The sequence below is a fragment of the Mauremys reevesii genome, linkage group 1 (assembly GCF_016161935.1).
Source record: "Mauremys reevesii isolate NIE-2019 linkage group 1, ASM1616193v1, whole genome shotgun sequence".
Classification (NCBI taxonomy): Eukaryota; Metazoa; Chordata; order Testudines; family Geoemydidae; genus Mauremys; species Mauremys reevesii.
In genome coordinates, this window is record NC_052623.1 from 100,195,047 (window position 1) to 100,213,033 (window position 17,987).

Here is a 17,987-nt window from a genome sequence, read left to right on the forward strand (position 1 = left end):
TTAAAATATCTAAAATATATGCTCTAGGAATTATTTGGGGGAAGTTCTATGGCTTGTGTTCTACAGGAGGTTAGACTAGATGATCACACTTGTCCACTCTGGCCTATGAATCACTATATAATTGTAAAACAAATCCAAATTATTTAAATTCAAACTTTAATATATATCCGGCAGAAAAAAAAATAGAACACTGTTTTCACAAATTTTGTCTGCTAACAGACATATTATTGCCATATCATAGTCTGCTTTAGGAATTCAATTTGATATGAGTACCATATTAACAGTTGATTTTTTAATTTCTTTTCCCTAACCCCCTGATTCTCATAATAAGATTGAGTCTATGCCATAAGGTGGTAAAACGCATATTTGTGGAGCAAGTTGGCTGGAGCATCTAGAAAAGGGAATGGAGGGATGAACAAGAAATAACTAACAAAATGTTTACCTAATATCACCTAGAATATTTGTTTCTATGCTCATCTCTCTTGTCTATTTGAATTATAAACTCTTTGGGGGTACAGCCTGTCTTTTCTTATGTGTTTGTACAGTCCCTGTCACATTTTGGGAGCTACCACACTAAAAATAATAAGCTAATAATTATTACAATCATGCTGTATTGGCACGATCCAAGTGGAAACAAACATCAGTTACCTTGTAATGGATTCCCATGCTCCTTTTTCTTCTGTAACCGCAACACTAAGGAGATCTTCATCAATTTTATCAGGGTTTTTTTGTACCTAGTCATTAAAAAAAGGAGCATTCATGTAATTTGGGAGGTTAGCTAGTAAATACAGTAGCTGTAAAATGGACCTATTGGCCAGATGAACTAGTGTCCTAGTTTTTTAATTCAGCAAGTCAATGCTTGAACTGTTTGAAATTACACTGTAACAACACCATTTCATACTATTCAAATGTAAGTATTTTGTACACAATGTAGACTTAATCAGTCCTGTCCACCTGGATCTTGAAAAAAATTACCATACTAGCACATATTCTAAAATGTTATCTATATACATTTCTCAGATTCAGTCCTCTTCCTTTCTTAGATATAACAATGAGGAGTCCTTGTGGCACCTTAGAGACTAACAAATTTATTTGGGCATAAGCTTTCGTACGTAGGCTATAACCCACTTCATCAGATGCATCAGTTTCAACGAGAAACTGCCAAACTGGAATTAATTTGCAAACTTGACACCATCAAATTAGGCCTAAATAAAGACTGGGAGTGGCTGGGTCACTACAAAAAATAATTTTCCCTCTGTTGATATTCACACCTTCTTGTCAACTGTTGGGAATGGGCCACATCCACTATGACTGAATTGGCCTTGTTAGCACTACAAATGTTTCTATTGACAGAGACTAACATGGCTATCCCTCTGAAACCTTTCTTAGATATGTGACCCATCCTTTCCATGTACTTTGCAAAATTTGCTCCAGGCGTGCCAGAGAATAGTAACTGACTATGCAAGAATTTATGAGGATTCACATCCTCAAATCAAAAAGCAGACTTAAGCACTCTGTGTTTGTATATGTAAAGATTAACTAATAATACACAAAACTAGTGATTCAGAGAATCACAAGCTCCCTCCTTGTCTCCCCCTTGCTTTGGAGAAGGAGAAACCTGTGACAGATTCGTACCTGTCATTGTGTATGCCCCTCAACACACCTTATACCCCCTCTACTCTCTTGTGCCAAAGTCCAAGACTGGCCATGCCATTCAATTGAATTTGCTGGATGGCCTCACTCTCTGAACTTACAGGCATAACATATCTGCAACCCACGTAAGTTTTTCAAACTCTAAAAGTGTCTGAATGTATGTAATTCTATCCAAATTAATTTAGACTTTTTTGTACTGTCAAGCTAATGTTATTAGCTTTGTGTCAGTACTGAATCAGCAAAAACCTGTGGCTTTTTAGTTTCTTCACAGCAAGTGTCTCTGAAGATATATCCTAGGTCTGATTTATTATAGCCAAGACTGCAACCTAATTTAAATTAGATACTATCTGCCACGTTTGATACAACGCTACTTATTTAAATTACTTAGTTACAACAGATAAGGGGACACTAACTTTCCAACCATATCATTTACCCAATTTTGACCCAGGTTGTGTGCGGAGGCTGAACATGTGGATCTCTCTGAATCTGTGTGGTACAGAGTGGGGTCAGCTGCCTCTATGGCATTTTATCCCATTTCCCTCAGATCCTGGAAACTTACATCCATGGGACTGGGGAAGAGACCCAGAGGAAACATGCATTGTTGCCTCTGCCCTGTAGCTCTGTACCTTTCTCAGACTCAAAACCGGGACACACTATATGAAGACGACCCAAAAGGAGACACTAAAAAAATAATAATGCTGGAAATGTGGGATTCCTTACTCCTTAACAATAGGTAACTCTTCACATAACCTCACTTTCATTATTCTTTATTTCTGATGTAATTTGCAACTATATAAGCAAAGAGACACCAAATTTTTATGGAATGCAGGTAATTCTGGGACTAAAATGAGTCATATCCTTTAAAAATGATGGACAGTTGAAAGGCATGCCCGTGGGGAATGCTGAGTAAAATTAAAAGAGCCAGCATCAGCATCTGTAGCAACTCCGACAGAGCAAAGATGTTGGAAATGATAAGGGGGTTGGGGTGAAGGGGTGGCAGAGCTGGTGCAGGTGGCTCTGGTTTCCAGTTGACTGTAAGGGATCTGTTGGTTGTGGGAGCTAAGGCCTCTTGTTTCTTTCACCAGGGAGACCAGTCTTGCACCTTCAGAGATGAAAGAATTCATAGGAAATTACGTTAGGGAAAACTCAATCTTTCCAGTCACCTACACAGGGTTTTTATGTGTAAGGGACAACTTGGGACTTAGCATTTATTATAAAATTATAATATTCATTCTATTGAAAAAAATTACTCTTTCATAAAAGTACCATGATATGGTATATTTTACGGCAATGCAAAAAAACATGCAACATATTAATTGATGGCATGAATCCATGCATCTGCGGATTTAGTTATCAAAAATCTGACTAGTATAGTCTGACTTTCATCTTGCTGTTAAACATAACCCAAGGCATCTGAGCATTATTAATATGTTTAAAGAAATGATGCACACACAAAATTATCTGCATACATACTTTGACTTTGAGAATTTTGCTCCTGAAGTTGTTTAATACCACAATAACATCTTCCAGGTGGACTGGAGAATCTGCTCCTTCATGGCTATGAGGAAAATAACAAGAGATATACAAACGTATACACTCCTTAAAATGTTACATATACTGAGTTTTATTTTTATTTTAGAACTGTTTACATTTGCTGAAGCTAAAAATGTCTGTGTACAGTATATCCTGCACTAGTTTTCTGATGTCGGAACCTTTCTCAATTTTTCTTCTTCACGGTGCTTAACAGGAGTCTCCATACAGTTATAGTAAAATGAATGATAGGTTCTTTCACAATAATTGTGCATCATCACTGCATAACACAAGAGTGTCCTCATGACCATGTAAGACTTTGCATTTTCAAATACCAACATTTTCTTTGGAAAGAAGACTGTAAAATGACATATCTAGCCAAACTGAATACCTGAATGTTGACTTTTTATTCCCTTGACTACTATAGAAAAACCTACAAGTTACACTACTCGAAGATTCTTCAGTCACATGAGGATTTAAAACAAACAACCTGTATTACATAAATGGGGATATTTATTGAGGTTTAAAGGAATTTCCAGTTTCATTAAGTACTAGGACTAAATCTATGATGAAAAATATTAAAAACAATTTTTTGTTATGTTAGGGACTAGTATCACTGCTTCTTATTAAATGTTGCTCAACACTTCCCTGTAATGGGGCGCACAAGAAATGGTTACTCACCTTGTGCAGTAATGTCAGTTCTTCAAGATGTGTCCTTCTATGGGTGCTCCACTATAGGTGCACTTGAGCCCTGTGCACCTTTGATGAGAGATTTTTCATAGTGACATCCATTTAGCCCGCACATGCATGTTACTTCACCTTGTGCTCCGTGCAGTTACTCTATAGCACTGTACAGACTAACCATCCTCAGTTCTTTCTCTACCACAAACACCCATGACAGGGAACTCTGAAGAAGAGGGGAGGAGGGTGGGTAGTGGAGCGTCCATAGGGACACATATCTTGAAGAACTTCAGTTACTGCACAGAATGAAAAGAACAAGAGTACTTGTGAAGGTATACCTTCAAATCAGCGGCACTGCTATGGGTACCTGCATGGGCCCACGGTATGCCAACATTTTTATGTCTGACTTAGAAAAACGCTTCCTCAGCTCTCGTCCCCTAACGCCCCTACTCTACTTGCACTACATTGATGACATCTTCTCCATCTGGACCCAGGGAAAAGAAGCCCTTGAGGAATTCCACCAGGATTTCAACAATTTCCATCCCACCATCAACCTTAGCCTGGACCAGTCCACACAAGAGATCCACTTCCTGGACACTACAGTACTAATAAGCGATGGTCACATAACCACCACCCTATACCGGATACCTACTGACCGCTATATTTACCTACATGCCTCCAGCTTTCATCCAGACCACACCACTCGATCCATTGTCTACAGCCAAGCTCTACGATACAATCGCATTGTCTCTGTCTGAGGGGTTGGAGCAAAATACCTACAAGATCTCTATCAAGCATTCTTACAACTACAATACTCACCTGCTGAAGCGAAGAAACAGACTGATAGAGTCAGAAGAGTACCCAGAAATCACCTACTACAGGACAGCCCCAACAAAGAAAGTAACAGAACGCCACTAACCATCACCTTCAGCTCCCAACTAAAACCTCTCCAGCACATCATCAAGGATCTACAACCTACCCTGAAGGACAATCCATCACTCTCACAGATATTGGGAGACAGGCCAGTCCTTGCTTACAGACAGCCCCCAAACCTGAAGCAAATACTCACCAGAAACCACACACCACACAACAAAAACACTAACCCAGGAACCTATCCTTGCTACAAGCCCGTTGCCAACTCTGTCCACATATCTATTCAGGGGACACCATCATAGGACCTAATCACATCAGCCACACTATCAGAGGCTCGTTCACCTGCACATCTACCAATGTGATATATGCCATCATGTGCCAGCAATGCCCCTCTGCCATGTACATTGGCCAAACCAGACAGTCTCTACGTAAAAGAATAAATGGACACAAATCAGCTGTCAAGAATTATAACATTCAAAAACCAGTTGGAAAACACTCCAATCTCCCTGGTCACTTGATTACAGACCTAAAAGTTGCAATATTACAACAAAAAAACTTCAAAAACAGACGCCAATGAGAGACTGCTGAATTGGAATTAATTTGCAAATTGGACATCATTACATTAGGCTTGAATAAAGACTGGGAGTGGATGGGTCATTACACAAAGTAAAACTATTTCCCCATGTTTATTCCCCCCCCTACGGTTCCTCACACCTTCTTGTCAACTGCTGGAAATAGGCCATTTTGATTACCACTACAAAAACTTTTTTTTCCTCTCCTGCTGGTAATAGCTCACCTTAAGAACATAAGAACATACAGGCAATGATCAAGTGATCTCTCTCCTGCCATCCATCTCCATCCTCACACCATTCTTACCCATCCTGGCTAATAGCCATTTATGGACTTAGCCACCATGAATTTATCCAGTCCAAACATTGTTATAGTCCTAGCCTTCACAACCTCCTCAGGTAAGGAGTTCATTTGTTTTAAACCTGCTGCCTATTAATTTCATTAATAAGTAAATAACTTTTCCTTATCCACTTTCTCAACATCACTCATGATTTTATATACCTCTAACATGTCCCCCTTAGTCTTCTCTTTTCCAAACTGAAGAGTCCTAGCCTCTTTAATCTTTCCTCATAAACCCCTAATCATTTTAGTTGCTCTTTTCTGAACCTTTCTAGTGCTAGAATATCTTTTAGACCACATCTGTACAGAGTATATTCTCAGTCTTATTCTCTATCCCCTTTTAATGAGTCCTAACATCCTGTTTGCTTTTATAACTCCAAGATCTTTAGCTAAATTAGCCTCCATCATGTTGTATGTATAGTACATTTATCCACATTAAATTTCATTTGCCATTTTGTTGCCCAATCACTTAGTTTGTGAGATCTTTTGAAGTTCTTCACAATCTGCTTTGGTCTTAACTATCTTTAGTAGTTTAGTATCATCTGCAAACTTTGCCACATCACTGTTTACCCTTTCTCCAGATCATTTATGAATAAATTGAATAGGATTGGTCCACTAGTCACCCTCTCCATTCTGAGAATTTACCATTAATTCCTACCCTTTGTTCCCTGTCCTTTAACCAGTTCTCAATCCATGAAAGGACATCCCATGACAGCTTAATTGGATCCCCTTGTCCATATGTTTGTTCAAAGAACTCTAATAGATTAGTAAGACACGATTTCCCTTTACAGAAACCATGTTGACTATTGCTCAAGAGTTTATGTTTTTCTATGTGTCTGACAATTTTATTCTTTACTATTGTTTGGACAGGTTACAAACCTTAGTTACATTTGAGTTCTTTCAGAACTCTTGACTTGTTAATGTTGAGTTTATCAATTAATTCCAAAACCTCCTCTAGTGACACTTCAATCTGTGACAGTTCCTCAGATTTGTCACCTACAAAAGCCAGCTCAGGTTTGGGAATCTCCCTAACATCCTCAGCCGTGAAGACTGAAGCAAAGAATCCATTTAGTTTCTCCGCAATGACTTTATCATCTTTAAGCGCTCCTTTGTATTTTTAACTGATCACTCTCGTTATAGTGTGTATGGTAACACCCATTGTTTCATGTTCTGTGTGTGTGTGTGTGTGTGTGTGTGTGTGTCTCTCTCTCTCTCTATATATATATATATATATCTTCCTACTGTATTTACCACTGCATGAATCCGATGGAGTGGGTTTTAGCCCACGAAAGTTTATGCTCAAATAAATTTGTTAGTCTCTAAGGTGCCACAAGTACTCCTGTTCTTTTTGCGGATATAGACTAACATGGCTGCTACTCTGAAACCTGCACAGGCTGAAAAAAGTTGCCCAGGCCTTGGAGGAATCTCGTTGTTGGATTGGCAAATATGGAGTAGACCTCTATTGGAGGATGGAAGTCTGTGATGGCTGCCAGATGAACTCTAATGGAGCTAAGCAATAACCTGAGGTCTGTAGTCCAGTATGTCTGGCAGCAATGAGGTGGTTGATGCAATGTGTTTGAGATCACACTAGCAGACAAATCTTATTTATTTCTGTAAATAAGTGTAGCAGGTAGACTGTTTCCTGCAGTGTGGTAACAAACTTTTTACTTGCTGTGAAAAGGCCATTTGTATGCCTATGAACCATCGAGCAGCCATGTTTTGAGTTGAAGAATTCTGAGATTGGGGTGAAGGATCTTCCTGCTCTTCTGAGAAAGGAGTGGTGTGGACAGTGATCAGGAAGAACACAGCCAGCTGTATTAAGTAAGGAAACTATGTTTGTCTGGGCCATGTCGGAACAATCAGAATAACTCTGGCCTTGTCCTGTCTTATTTCGAGTAAGACTTTGGCTATCAGAAGAGTAAGGGGGAATGCATACAGAAGACCCGGTGAGTGACTACTGGAAGTGAAAGCTATCCCCAGGGATTGGTAACCCAGACCTGCTCTGGAGCAAAATTGGGCACATTTCCTATTTATCACCATAGCGAAGAAGTCTATCTGAGGAGTGCCTCATTGTCAGATTACATGGTGAAGTATGGTGGAATCTATCTCCCACTGATGGTCATGAGAGAAGTGACAGCTGAGTTTGTCCACAGTCACATTCTGAACTCCTGAAAGGTAAGCTGTAGTGGTAACAATCTGATTGTGTATGCTCCAACTCCAAAGATTTATCACCTCGACACAAAGGGAGGGGGAATCTTGCTCCCCCTTACCAGTTTCTAGAAGACATGTGTGACATGTTGTCCATCATGACCTTTATGTGTTTCTCTCTGAGTAGTGGCAGAAACTGGAGACACGTGGATCTGACAGCTCTGAGTTCCAGGAGGTTGATGTGCAGAGTGGTTTCTTGGGCTGTCCACCTGCCCTGAGGAGCATGGGTGTCTAGATGCGAACCTCATCCCAACAGGGAAGCATCTGTTGTTATGACAGTCACTGTAGGAGGGCAGGTAAAGGGGAGTCTAGTAGGTTATTGCTGTCCAGTAGTAGGCCAGTTCCCCGGTGGCCTATGTAGGGGACCTGAGCCCTTTCACTACTCCAGGTCTCAGCCCAGGGACCTTAAGAATAACAGCCATGTGTCACCGTCTCCCTTTAACTTAACTGCTTTCGGTTCCCTGGGCCACTTCCTTGCAGCCCCAGCCTTTACCAAAGCTTCACCATTACCTCAGGACTCATCTCAGTTCAGCAGCAGCCAGCCAGGAGCTCTTCCTCACTGTTCCAGACCCTGCCAGCACTGAGCTGTCCATGGCTGGCCAAAGGGAACTGCAGAACCATGAGCACCATCTGCACTCCTCTGGCTCAAGTAAGGAACTGACTGTATTTGGCTCTGCAGCTCCTTTTATATAGCCCTCCTAGGCCTTGATTGACTGCTCCCTGAAGCCTCTCTGATTGGCTGATTCCTCTGCAGTCACTCTCAGCTGCTTGGAAGACTCCTACTATTCCTTTCCTGGGACAGGTGTGGCAGGACACTGAGGCCTTCAGCAAGAGGCCTCTGGGCCTAGTCCTCCCCATCACAGAAGGCAAAAGAGGTGGCCTGAAATTCAAGTAAATTGATGCTCTGACTCTGGAAGAGACTAAGTCCACTGATTCAAGAGGCAGACCAGGTGGGTGCCTGATCCAAAGAGTATGGCCTCTGTTGTCAGAGAAAAGGTGGAATATGAAAGATACCCATTTTGATCTGGAACAAATGGAATGATCATGCAAAGAAAAGGGAGGGTTGGGGGAGAAAGGTTCATGTACTTCTCCAGATTCCAAAGTATTCTAAAGAATAGCAGCACTCCACTCACAGGACAAGGAATCAACAATCTGATGAATCATTAACATTGTGTTCTAGTCTTGATAATTGCCACACTGGCCCTCAAATGGCCCCTCCCTTATCGCCCACCGAGAACTCTTTGGTTTTCTGACACTTGTGCACTAGGTGAAGGGAGGGGCATGGAAATATGAGCACCAATGGCAGAAAGGACAGGATAAAGCTCAAAGACCTTTTTAAAACCTGTACTGAAGCTGTATTATAAGCCAAGATGAAAACAGCTTCAGTAACTATGATAGATGATCTCATGTTGTTGATTGAAGGAGGGTAGATATCTAATCTTCATTTTACTAGACCTCTCTACAGCATTCACCACTGTGGACCATGAGATACAGCTATCTTGCCTAAGAGATGTGGCAGGGGCCCAGGGAAATGTGCTAAAATGGTTTCAGTCCTTCCTGGAGGGACAGAGCCAAAGGCTAGTGGTGGGAGATTGCATCTCTGCTCCAGTCCCCTCACCACAAGGATCAATTTTCTCTTTTGTCCTATTCAACATTCACATGCAGCCTCTAGAAGAAATAGTAAAATGACATGGACTGAAGTACCATCAATATGTAGATGACACCATTCTAGTTTTCCTTCAGTACATAACCCTATATCATCACCAAGATGGCCCACCTCATGGATGAAGAATAGCTGGTTGAAGCTGAACAGGCGATTCAGGTAGGCATAAGGATAACACTTTGAAGAATTTATAGCCATGGTGCAGTCTCCTCTGGTTGAAGACACACACTCGCAATTGGGCAATTCAATCTGTACCTTAGGAGTGCTTATTCATCAGCATCATTGAATAATGCTTTCTAGTTCTGGTTGGCTTGGAGACTGTCCTATTCTGGTGGCTAATAACCTGACTTCTATTAATGTATTTATTATTGTGGTGCATAGGAATCCCAATCCCTCATTGGACCAGGACCCCATTGTGCTAGGTGCTGTATAAACCCAGAACAAAAAGATAGTCCCTGCCCCCAAAAATTTACATACATGCCTGTGTCACTTCTGGATTGGAAGACTACAGCAATGCAATATATTTGAGTATGAAGCCATCAACTCTTAAGAAATTCCACCTAAGACAAAATGCAGCAGTGAAATTCTCAGCAACAAACGCTACCACAAACACAGCAAATCTATTCTCTGCTCTCTGCACTGGATTCCCATGCATACCTGTTGACTGGGTAAGCTCTTTTTCCTTAACAAAATCTCTTTTTAAATGATACTTGCAAAACTTAAAAAAAAAAAAAGAATTTTCAGCATTTCTGGTTTATGCTACTTCTCAGTTAAGTAAAGAAAAACAGTCTCAGACTTAAAATCACAGTATATCATATATAGATTAGGCACCTACGCATATTGCAAACACTTACTGAAAATACAGAGGACGACAAAGAAAACGAGCCAGCTAGTAAAAACATGCTGAAAGAAATCAGTCCTTCCAGACAAAGTAAACTATAAGCTTCAGTGACTCCACTGGATGAGATGTTAGAATGGATGATCATTAAATTTTTTTTCTTGTAAGAGAACAAAACACCAAATCAGTCTGAAATGAAGATACAAACTCTATCTTCATCCCTCAGTGTCTATCACTGCCTGGAACACAGCCCCGATTAAAAACTGGAGATGTAAGCAGATTTACTAAAAAACCAAACATGATATTGCAACATACATGTTTCTGGCATACCAGCCAGGAAGAGAAAACTGGGACTTGTAGCATTTATGGAAAAGATATTATCCAAGTTGCTTAACATAGAGATTTAGTATAATGACACTGAAATATTATCATGAATACAAGAATGTGGGCTGGCTTGATTATCCTCACTCCCTATTTTCTCTCCACTAGTTCCCAATTAACTAATGAAATTCAGGATCAGCCTAATGAGGATTTTTAAGTCTTTGCAAAATATTACCTCATCCTCCCCATTCTATGTGGCTAAGCAATTGAACCTTTAGGTAGTTTGCCCTACTTTTTGGAAAAAACATTTGCATGAAGAGAGACTTTCACTGATACTCAACCTTTTAAATTTCACCCATTCACACTTCTTTTTCTCCATTGCATTTACTGATCAGTATTATCATCATTGCTAGCTTTTTGTTCTTATTTGTGTATTGTTTTTGCTTGTTTTCCTTCAGTAAATTCCGTATTTTTGCAAAGACTGTGGTACTTTTTTTTTTTTACAAAATATGTTTGTGATTGTAAGTTACAACTGTGTTTGCTCAAAAATTAGGTTACTACTTACCCAAATATGTGGTAGATGTCTTCCGATCTTCCTTTGCGTAATCTCAGTGTCCACGCACCTGGATTTGCTTTCAACTGAAAATATCCCTGTGAGCAAAGAGAAACAGTAGCAACGTCCCACTGATCCCTCCTAAGGCAACGAATGGTTTGCCAGAAAACCTTTGAGGCTGTCCAGCAGTCATTCTCTGTGGTCTCTCCAAACTCCTCCCAAGCCATGTGTCTATTTGGCCAGCATCCCATGTATCGGATCCAACTCACCACCAAGTGGTGATCAGCTGCCAGTTCTGCCCCTCTCTTCACTCGAGTGTACAGAACATACGGCCGTAGGTCCGACGAGATGACAAATTTTTTCCATTTCTTTCATTTGGGTAAAAAGTACATAAGATCCCTCATGCCCATCTACCGAAACCACTTTTAATGTGGTAATCCTACTATATTAATCTAGTCCCAAATATTTCAGCCAATCAAACAAAATAAAATTTTTTAATGTTTAAATGCTTCACTTTTTTTTCCTAAATATTAAAAGAGAGTTTGGTTCCACACACCCAAAAACCCTCTTTGGTAGCAGGGAAAACAATAAGTAGCACCTTCTGAGAATATTTTAATATTGACATACTGCTGGCTGCCACTAACCCTTAGATTTCTGCTAATAGTTAAGGAAACACAGAAGACTATCCAGGTTACTTAACCATTAACTGGAATTCTTTGAATATATCACTTTCACAGACCCACATTACTGGGATTGAATATCAAGTCAAATGAACACAAAACTGTAAAAAGCAGTTAGTTCACAATGGAGAACCTTGCAGAGACTGCATCTATAAAAGGAGAAATGACGGTTCCATTCTTTAAATTCTGTTCAGAACCAGCATTCCAAAGATAAAAAGAGAGGGTAGAAGAGTTTGGATCTCAGAAGACAATATACTCAGAGAACTACAATTACTAGTAAGTAAGCAACTTAGTTTTCTCTCCTACAGAAATTGGTCCTACAAATACCTACTCATGAGCCTTGTCTATACTAAAAAAAAAAAAAAAAAAACCCCACAAAATTGTGGCTAACAGTGCACAATAATGCCACCATGTGTCCTGCACTTGCTCTGAGAAAGTCCAAACGCTACACCATCATCACGTCAATGTGGACTGGTGCAGTGAGAGCTTAGACTACAAGCAGAGACATAATAGCATTAATGGTGCAACCAGTGTTCCCACTAGCATTATTCAGTCACATCTTGGTCTTTCTGTACTCTGCTGGCAAGGGGTTACATTTTTCAAAAGCTCTTCATCTGTACTTACTGGGTTAATACACATCCCTGTATTTCACTGCACATACTTTCTCACCAGGACTCACCTCTTTAAGGTAACTGTGCAACTGAGCTGCTTCTGGAGTATTTCTCAGGAGACCATCATAAGAGCATGTTGTCATGCTCATTGGCTCATAGAGAGCATTAAAGAACAAAGGGTAACATTTTGAAAAAGTGCCTAAGTCCCATTAAAAAAATACCTAAACACTTAGGAGCCTAAGTCTGGTATGATTAATAGAAGACAACATATGACTCCTAGGAAACTTAGGCTCTTAAGTGCTTAGATCACTTTTGAAAATGGGATTTAGGCACTTTTGAAAATTTTACCCCCAATGTATTTAAAAGGCGCAAACATGAAATTGCTAATTGTGCTTCCCTTAAATACAAATATAACAACAAACACTAATTCTGGTGAGACCATAGTATTCCAAGTCCAAAGATAGCAGAAAATGAGCTGAGAGAGCAACATCTGTGTGTCACCCTTTATAGACATCACCTCTGTGTTATTCAGTATATACATTAAAGCATACAACTCTGAGGTACGCTAACTACTTTTAGCAGTCCAGATTTTGCTTGTTAGAAAAGAATACTCAAAGAATGGGTATCTTGAAGAAATTTCATGAAGGAGAACGAACATTAAAAAAACAACAACACACAACTTTTTCATTAGTTAATACCTACCAGATTGGCCATCACAGTGGTGTCAAACATAACAGGATTATTCTTCATGCCTAGAGTGAACTGTAATCCCCGAGGAGGTTGTCCAGTGGTCACATCAAAGCAATGTCCTTCAAGTAGTAGATATTCCAGTTCATATTCTGCTGTAACAATTCCTTCTACCTGTGGAAATCAACATTTTTATCACTAGAACATCTGGTATTTTGATTTCTCATAACAAAGGAGCATATTACAATGATGGAAATTTTGGTTTTTCATAATATGCCCTCAGTATGAATAGGTTACGTGGATTTAATTCTTTCTTTTTAACATTTTGGGTGAATTTAATGACTGTGAAAGTTGATGCAGACCAAAGTCCTTTATTCATTCATCAAACAGATATAGTAAAGATTGGTAAGACAGTTGAACCTAAAGGAATGGGCATGTGTGTGTGTGAGAGAGAGAGAGTAAGAGAGAGAATGAGCATGTATTAAGTGTGTATGTATATAAATAAAACTTTATTTGGAAACATATTTTACAAATATGCAGCAATGCTTCTAACCATGTGAATGTACAGTTCACTGCACTAAGCAAAGTTGGAATCGTTGAATCATTGAAGTCAAGCTCCCTCAAGCCTAACGGAGGATTCAACTTTAGGATTGAGAAAATATTTTGTTGCCCATGTACACTCAATCTTTCGTCTCTGTATCCAATTGTCAACAACAGTGCTGACTGGCAAGGTGATTTTAGAGATGTGGACACCTATCTGCTAAGAAATGGGATGACATCACTAACTCATGTTGCATAAGCCAAACAGCCATCATCAGATAGTTCTAACTTTTGGCCATTTCCAAGCTGAATGAGATTGGCATCCATAACTCACAGGTGAAAAGCTTCATATCCATTTATTAATTCCCTGAACCATGTCCTCCATTTTCAATATTTTCATATGGAAATCCAGTGTAAAAAATCAGGATTAAAAACAATTATTTAAACTGAAGCCATAAGAATATCTAACAAAGAAAAAAGCTCTTTCAACTGAATATGAACCTGTGTATTTCTGTGCTGACAATTTAGTACTGAGAAACTGAAAAACAAAATGTTCAAGGTATCTATATATTAACGGTATATTGTTTTCTATCTATTTAAAATATGTGATACAGTTACATTTCTTTTCCTTTGGATAGTTTCTACTGGTGCCAGTACATTTGCCCTCGTTTATTCTGATCAGTGAGGCATGTAGTGACAATATGGAAAATAGGGAGTTTATTAATAACCATAATACCATGTATATTCACACACAGATCAAAATTCTTGATATAATTTAGGTCTAAGTCTTTAAAAATGTCAAATTTCTGATGCTGTTTCTGTGTTTCACAAAGGTTAAATAACTACCGCAGCTAACACAAACTCTTGCTAAGTTGTGAAGTAACATTTCCCCCCACCCTTCTACTCTGTGAGAAAGCTGCAAAGAGGAGCTAGCCACAGATTTTAGCCAGTAAGGGTAGAAGCAGCCAATGCGGAGACTTCTGGTCCTCTGGAGAGCTTTCTACAGTTTTGATTGGACTTTCTCGGCCTTTACATGATTGGTTGTTTGCTCCAACCCTCCCATTCCTCCTTCTTCACAGATTCTTCACCTCAGCATCACTCCTCTTTGGTCTTTCCTTCAGTGTCCCCTCTCCCCAGCTTATCTTTCTTAATGAAAAAAACAAACAAACAGAGAGAGAGATAATGGAACTAACATGAGGTTTGTCACCATTACATTGCTCTCTCTGTTTGTGTGTTGTACCCTTTTCCCAACCCTGTGTTTATCTTATCCGCTTAAACTGTAAACTCTTCAAGGCAGAGTCTGTCTTTTGGTTCTGTGTTCAGACTGCACATAGCATAATGAGGTCCTGGTTCATGACCAAGGATCGTAAGCACTAAGGTAATATAAATAAAAAATAATAACCATAACCTCTTTTACCTTCCCTTTATTTTGTGTGTTTTATGCCTATGTAATAGTAACAGACATATAGCAGATGAATCTATACTATTTGATGTAGTATTTTGAGGTATAATTTTACTAGATAATTTTTTTAAAGGTATCAGTTAAGATTTAAGAAAGGCATTCTGTAATAGGCCCCTTCAGTTTGAGGAAATTTCATTGCCTATACAGTAGAACCTCAGAGTTATGAACACCAGAGTTACAAACTGGCCAGTCAACCACACACCTCATTTGGAACCAGAAGTACACAATCAGGAGGCAGCAGCAACCCACCCCCAGCAAATACCCCAGTACAATATTGTGTTAAATGTAAACTACTACAAAATAAAGGGAAATCAGCATTTTTATTCTGCATAGTAAAGTTTCAAAGCTGTATTAAATCAATGTTAAGTTGTAAACTTTTGAAAGAACAGCCATAATGTTTTGTTCAGAGTTATGAACGCTTCAGAGTTACAAAGAACTTCAATTCCTGAGCTGTTTGTAACTCTGAGGTTCTACGGTACATCCTGAGCACAAAGTACTGCAAATAGCCATTTTAAATAGAAATGTGATCAATAAGATCAATATATAAATAATCTTTAGCAAAGTATATATACACAGGGTATTTATTTTGTATTAAAGAAGCTAATACATGCAAATGGTACGTGGAGAAGCCAACGTGAAGTGTAAATCTTTAAGGTGAACCAAATAAAATGTTTTAAGACCATAAAACCTGATTAACTGTATCACTGGCAGTTACACACAGAGTTCTGCATATGAACTGATCCTACCAACCTTATACCACTGAGGTGTAGGGAATAATCAAGTACAGGCACAGAGGTATGTACAGCAGTTTTGTATTATTTCGTTAAATGTTGTATCCTATTGGTGATGGGCCTAGCAAACAACTCGAATGACTACATTGCTGCTTGATGAACTATTAAACAAAGACAGAACCATTAAGGAGTGTGAAGAGACTTTATGCAATTTAAAAACTGATGTGTTGTTTACCCAATAGATGACTTGGTTTTTTTAAGCTAAATACTTCTCAGAAAGTATGTACCTGAGTTAAAACCCTCCTAATGACTAAAATGTATGATGTGTTTTAGTAACAAGTTTAATCACAGGCAATGCCTACACAGCAAATAAAGGTGTGATTGTAATGCAGGGTAGGCATACTTGCACCAACTTGAATCTAAGCAGTGCAGTTAACAATAACAGTGAAGACATGGTGGCACTGACTTCAGTGTGGGCCAGCAAGTTCAAGTAGGAATCCAGGGTCCCCAGTGGGCTTGTACTGGGGTGGCATTTGCTGCATAGACGTACTCTTAGTTGTCTAGAAATTACACTAAATCAGTAAGTAAATGAGAGCATTGAGGCTGGGGAAATTCATTACCCTAACTAAACTTAGTACTGTTTGTAGTAGGAAACTGCTTCTTTACAGTTAAAGTTACTCCAAGAAAACCTGCGAGTTTCAAGGAATTCAGCTTAATAACCAGACAGATTTTGTGGTCAAGAGAACTAACGGCTTCTTAGGCAAAAAGAGGAAGACACTTTGAATTGGCTTGTAAGCTAAAGATTTTATCACTATCTGAAACTTTGGTTAAATTAGCATAAAAGCTTATGGCACTGGTGAAATTCCAGAGAAATTAGAATAACTTCAGAATTATTACTTGCAAATTTTATTGTGAATTTAATGTGTAATAGTTCTGTGCATGTGGCAAACCTTGGCTATGAGTATCACCTAATTTGGACAGAACTGATATCCTCTGATAATTAAATAACTTGCCTAAATTTCAAAATTCTACCTCAGAACTGTTTAGTTTCAGTGACATAAATAGTCATATAATTTGATTGTTATTTAAGTGTGATCAGAAATAAATAAGGATCTATATTTAAGCATCTATAGTTCTAGGCTGGTACCAAAATCACCTGCCTAGACTAGTACAGAACGAAGATAAAAGTTTGCCTTTGTAACAAACTTGTGTTTAGACCATGAATTAATTGAACTGACTTCTTATCTCTTGAAAATCTTAACATCCCATGGTGAGTTCAATTTTTGACATTGTTTATCCTATCATCTAACCATTTTTATTTTATTGTTTGTAATGGAAAATTTCTTACCTAATACTTTCTTTTCTGCTAGCAGTATCTTCCATAATTCTGTTACCTATGGGTTATTCCCTTCCTGACTGCAGTTTCAGAAGACAGTTCGAAGCTGTAGCCTATCCTGTGCTAGCCACAAACCCTACTCTGGCTGGCTGTCGGATGATTCATTTCAAAGCCGTGTAAAAACGTATAGAAAATAATTAGTAACAATGCCAACCAAGGGGCACTGGATAGGCCAAAAGGTAGGACCTTGTATTGCAAATGGTCCTGTCCTACTGAATATCGGAGAAACCGCCAATGCGAGGGATGGATGATTATATGAAAATATGCATCTTGGAAGTCGCGGGCCGAGAACCAGTCCCCCCCTTTCTAGCACTGGATTATGGTGGTTAGTGTGTGAGCATCTTGAAGTATTGTGTTTTTACGAACTCGTTGAGACGTTGGAGATCGAGAATGGGTCTTCATCCTCCTGTTTTTTTCTGCATGAGAAAATAATGCTAGTAGAAGCCCTTCACTCTGTATTTTGTGGGTAGCAGTTCTACTGCTCCTAGATTTATGAGATGGGCTACCTCCTGTCACAGTAGATGTTTGTGAGAGGGGTCCCCTGAAGATGGATGGGGAGGGAGGGTGGGTGTGGGGGGGGATGAAAGTAAATGGGATGGAATATTCTATATTGATTATCTCCAATACCCATCTGTCTTTTGTGGTGGACTG

At 39.2% G+C, this 17,987-nt stretch overlaps 1 protein-coding gene across 12 annotated transcripts in view; it reads right to left on the reverse strand.

The window, feature by feature from the left end:
• Positions 1-17,987, reverse strand: part of UGGT2 (UDP-glucose glycoprotein glucosyltransferase 2) — a 413,106-nt gene that overhangs the window by 86,189 nt on the left and 308,930 nt on the right. For all 12 annotated transcript variants that reach the window (XR_005588059.1, XR_005588057.1, XM_039499669.1 and 9 more), the window contains 4 exons: positions 13,223-13,381; positions 11,242-11,327; positions 3,127-3,211; positions 649-734 (listed from right to left, as the gene is read on the reverse strand). Coding sequence is in view for 10 of the 12 variants with exons in the window: in XM_039499669.1 (XP_039355603.1) it covers positions 649-734; positions 3,127-3,211; positions 11,242-11,327; positions 13,223-13,381 (416 nt within the window). In the remaining 2 variants the exon portion in view is untranslated. The remainder of the gene's footprint in view (positions 1-648; positions 735-3,126; positions 3,212-11,241; positions 11,328-13,222; positions 13,382-17,987) is intronic.